A 2681-nucleotide genomic window follows, 5' to 3' on the forward strand; every position below is an offset into this window, starting at 1 on the left:
GTGGTGTTGTGCTGATCTTACTGCACATTAAAAAAAATAATAAAAATGTTTTGTAGTGCATTGTTAATATCGTAGAATAGTCCAAACAATCACTACACACATGAATACAGTACATGTTCTAGTTGGGTCAATGAAGAGCACAGAATCCTATAGGCGTGGTCACATTTACCTCAGCGAAAATTAGCGTGCAAAATCAATGTCATTTCAAAAGAAATCAGCACGACTGGAGTTTGTTGCACAACCACCTTAAAGTTTGTGTTCAGGTTGTTTGTGCAAATTTGCCGCATTGCCTAAAAGAAAATTACTTTGTTTTAAAGTAATTTCTGTGTGAGCAAAATCGCCACTATTGACAGTAAATAAAGGACATTTTTTTCCCCCCGTGAAATTTCGCTGAATTTCCTCTAATGTGACCCCAACCATATGAAATGTACTTTGAGATAATGTTTCCAATAAATCGTACCTTGTTATAGAGCTGCAACATCTGTAACATCTTCATATGAACTACACACATTCATATACTAAAAGGGTACAACCACAGAAATTCTTTAAGTTTCTTGCTCACAGGCAGATGTTGAATACTATCTTTCCCAAAACTCCGCACCACAGCTCTTCTCGCCAGTTCTTGCAAGCTCTGCGGCGCTTCTCCGCGATACGGCATACTCAGACTCTTTTTTGGGGATGCAATATAGTACCCTAGCAGGCCAAAAAGGCAAGAGAAAGTATGTTTACTGCCTGCTAAACTGAATCCTCCATCCTTCAGGAGCACCCTCACGCTGGTCGGGCCCTCGGGAGCCCGATAGCTGAGAGTGAAGAAAACATTTGCTTGCATGCTGTCCCGGATCAGGAACGTCCCAAGAGGAAGTTTGGCAAGTCGAGAGTGAGCTTCATCTACTTCCAAGGGACCCCAGTAAAATCCACTGTGGCTCAAGTAATCCACAACCTGGGTGATGAGGACACACTCCCGCTGGTCTCGAAAGGGGTGAAAGTGTGTTGGTGGGACAGCACAGGGTTTAGGGGACTCGGCCAGCTTGGATGGGCCCTGTCGCGCAACTGCATGGTCAGTGTCATTATGCTGGACCATTCTGAATCAGGGCCCACTCATACCATTCCTCCATGGTCCTAAAGCATAGATGAATGATTCTGTGCCGCCTGTTTAAAGAAACAAAGAGTTCTAACATCAAGAGGTGGGAATGGCTCTTGCACGGACACACTCGAGAAAGTCTGTGAGAAAGTGCATGAGTATGTGCAAGTAAGCACATTGATTTCAAGTGTATTCAGGTTTAATAAAATTCTTCATTACGAAACAGAAAGCCTACCCTTTCTATGCAAATGATGCTCTATGAAGTCAGTGTGGTGTAACTAATATATCCTACAATTGTTGCTATTTGATAAGAAAACCATAAAACAGAGAAGACCCCTGTAGACCCTTGTGTCATTGTGTCAAATCACTTTTTGAACTTTTATGAAAAGGCACATTTTGTTCAGGTCAAATGGAGTAACCCTAAGAACATACACTCTTAAAAATAGAGGTGCTTAAAAGGTTCTTCACAGCGATGCCATAGAAAAACCATTTTTGTTTCCACAAAGAACCATTCAGTCAAAGGTTCTTTAAAGAACCATCTATTTCTCACCTTTTTGAAGAACCTTCTTTCGTCACAAAGAATCTTCTGTGAAACAGAAAGGTTCTGCAGATGTTAAAGGTTCTTTATGGAACCACTTAGACAAAAAGCATTGTGAAGCACCTTTTTTTAAAAGAGTGTATTCGTTTGAAAAATCAAGTTTGAAAATCTGATGATTAAAAAGAATGATTATATACAGTGAGGGCTGTGTGTAGCCTACTGTATTTTATTGTGCACTTTTACTTGATGGCTATTAGTTACACCACATGTTTTAATCAAAAACGGTACAAAAATTAGTAAGAAAAACGAATGAAATCAATATTAATGCAACGATGACATTTAGAAGAAGTTTAGAAAATGTCTCACTTTTCTCTACTCGAAAACTTTGTTACGGTTCAGTGGCAAAGGAAAATGATTTCCCTCACGCGTAGCTAATATAGGCTACTCTAAAAATCAAGATCCATATCAAAAACATTACAAAAATATAAAAGAAAAAATATTTAATTAATTTATATGAATACATTTCATATTTGAAACATATATTTGAAACATAAAAACCATCATAAATAACTAATGGGACGTTTTTGGATGGCTATATAAGTCTTTGAAAGTTTTGATGTTATATGGTCTTTATGGAAATAAGCGTTTAACGGTTAGCACAGGCAAAGCGAAGCCCCCTGCCTTCTCTGAAATACCAGCACATACATGTAGGCTATTCTCGAAAGAACTCCAAGGTATCATATGATATTAAACCGGTTCTCCTGTGCTACAAGTGTAACGATTTCCATTTAACGATTTTTAATGTATGTCACCTACACTTTTAGGAATAACCATTAAGCTACATGTGTACCGAAAAGGTTTCCATAAAGTGGTGTTTAATCCACGGATAATGTCACGGTGAAATTAAAGGTGAAAGAAACGCCTCCAGTCCGGTTTCAGATGAAAAACCTCTGGCCCACTTACCGCAAATGCAGTTTGATGTTGTCTAAGCCAAACTTCTCCAGAACTGTGTCAAGATTTCCTGCGATGCTGCATTTTTAGTTGTAACACATCATTCTTCTC

General features: G+C 38.7%; 1 protein-coding gene across 1 annotated transcript; it reads right to left on the reverse strand.

The window, feature by feature from the left end:
• Positions 1-511: 511 nt before the first annotated feature.
• On the reverse strand, positions 512-2681 carry LOC107725357 (suppressor of cytokine signaling 1-like). Its single transcript, XM_016534594.1, has 2 exons — positions 2583-2681; positions 512-1149 (listed from the first exon to the last, which is right to left on the reverse strand). The coding sequence occupies exon 2, from the start codon at positions 1079-1081 to the stop codon at positions 512-514; it is 570 nt and encodes a 189-aa protein (XP_016390080.1). The 5' UTR covers positions 1082-1149; positions 2583-2681.

The sequence above is a fragment of the Sinocyclocheilus rhinocerous genome, unplaced genomic scaffold (genome assembly GCF_001515625.1).
Source record: "Sinocyclocheilus rhinocerous isolate Xijiao unplaced genomic scaffold, SAMN03320098_v1.1 scaffold1386, whole genome shotgun sequence".
Taxonomy (NCBI): Eukaryota; Metazoa; Chordata; class Actinopteri; order Cypriniformes; family Cyprinidae; genus Sinocyclocheilus; species Sinocyclocheilus rhinocerous.

Excerpts from the sequence above, each read along its gene's own strand:
- LOC107725357 (XM_016534594.1), bottom strand. The coding sequence starts at position 1,081 with ATGGTCCAGCATAATGACACTGACCATGCAGTTGCGCGACAGGGCCCA.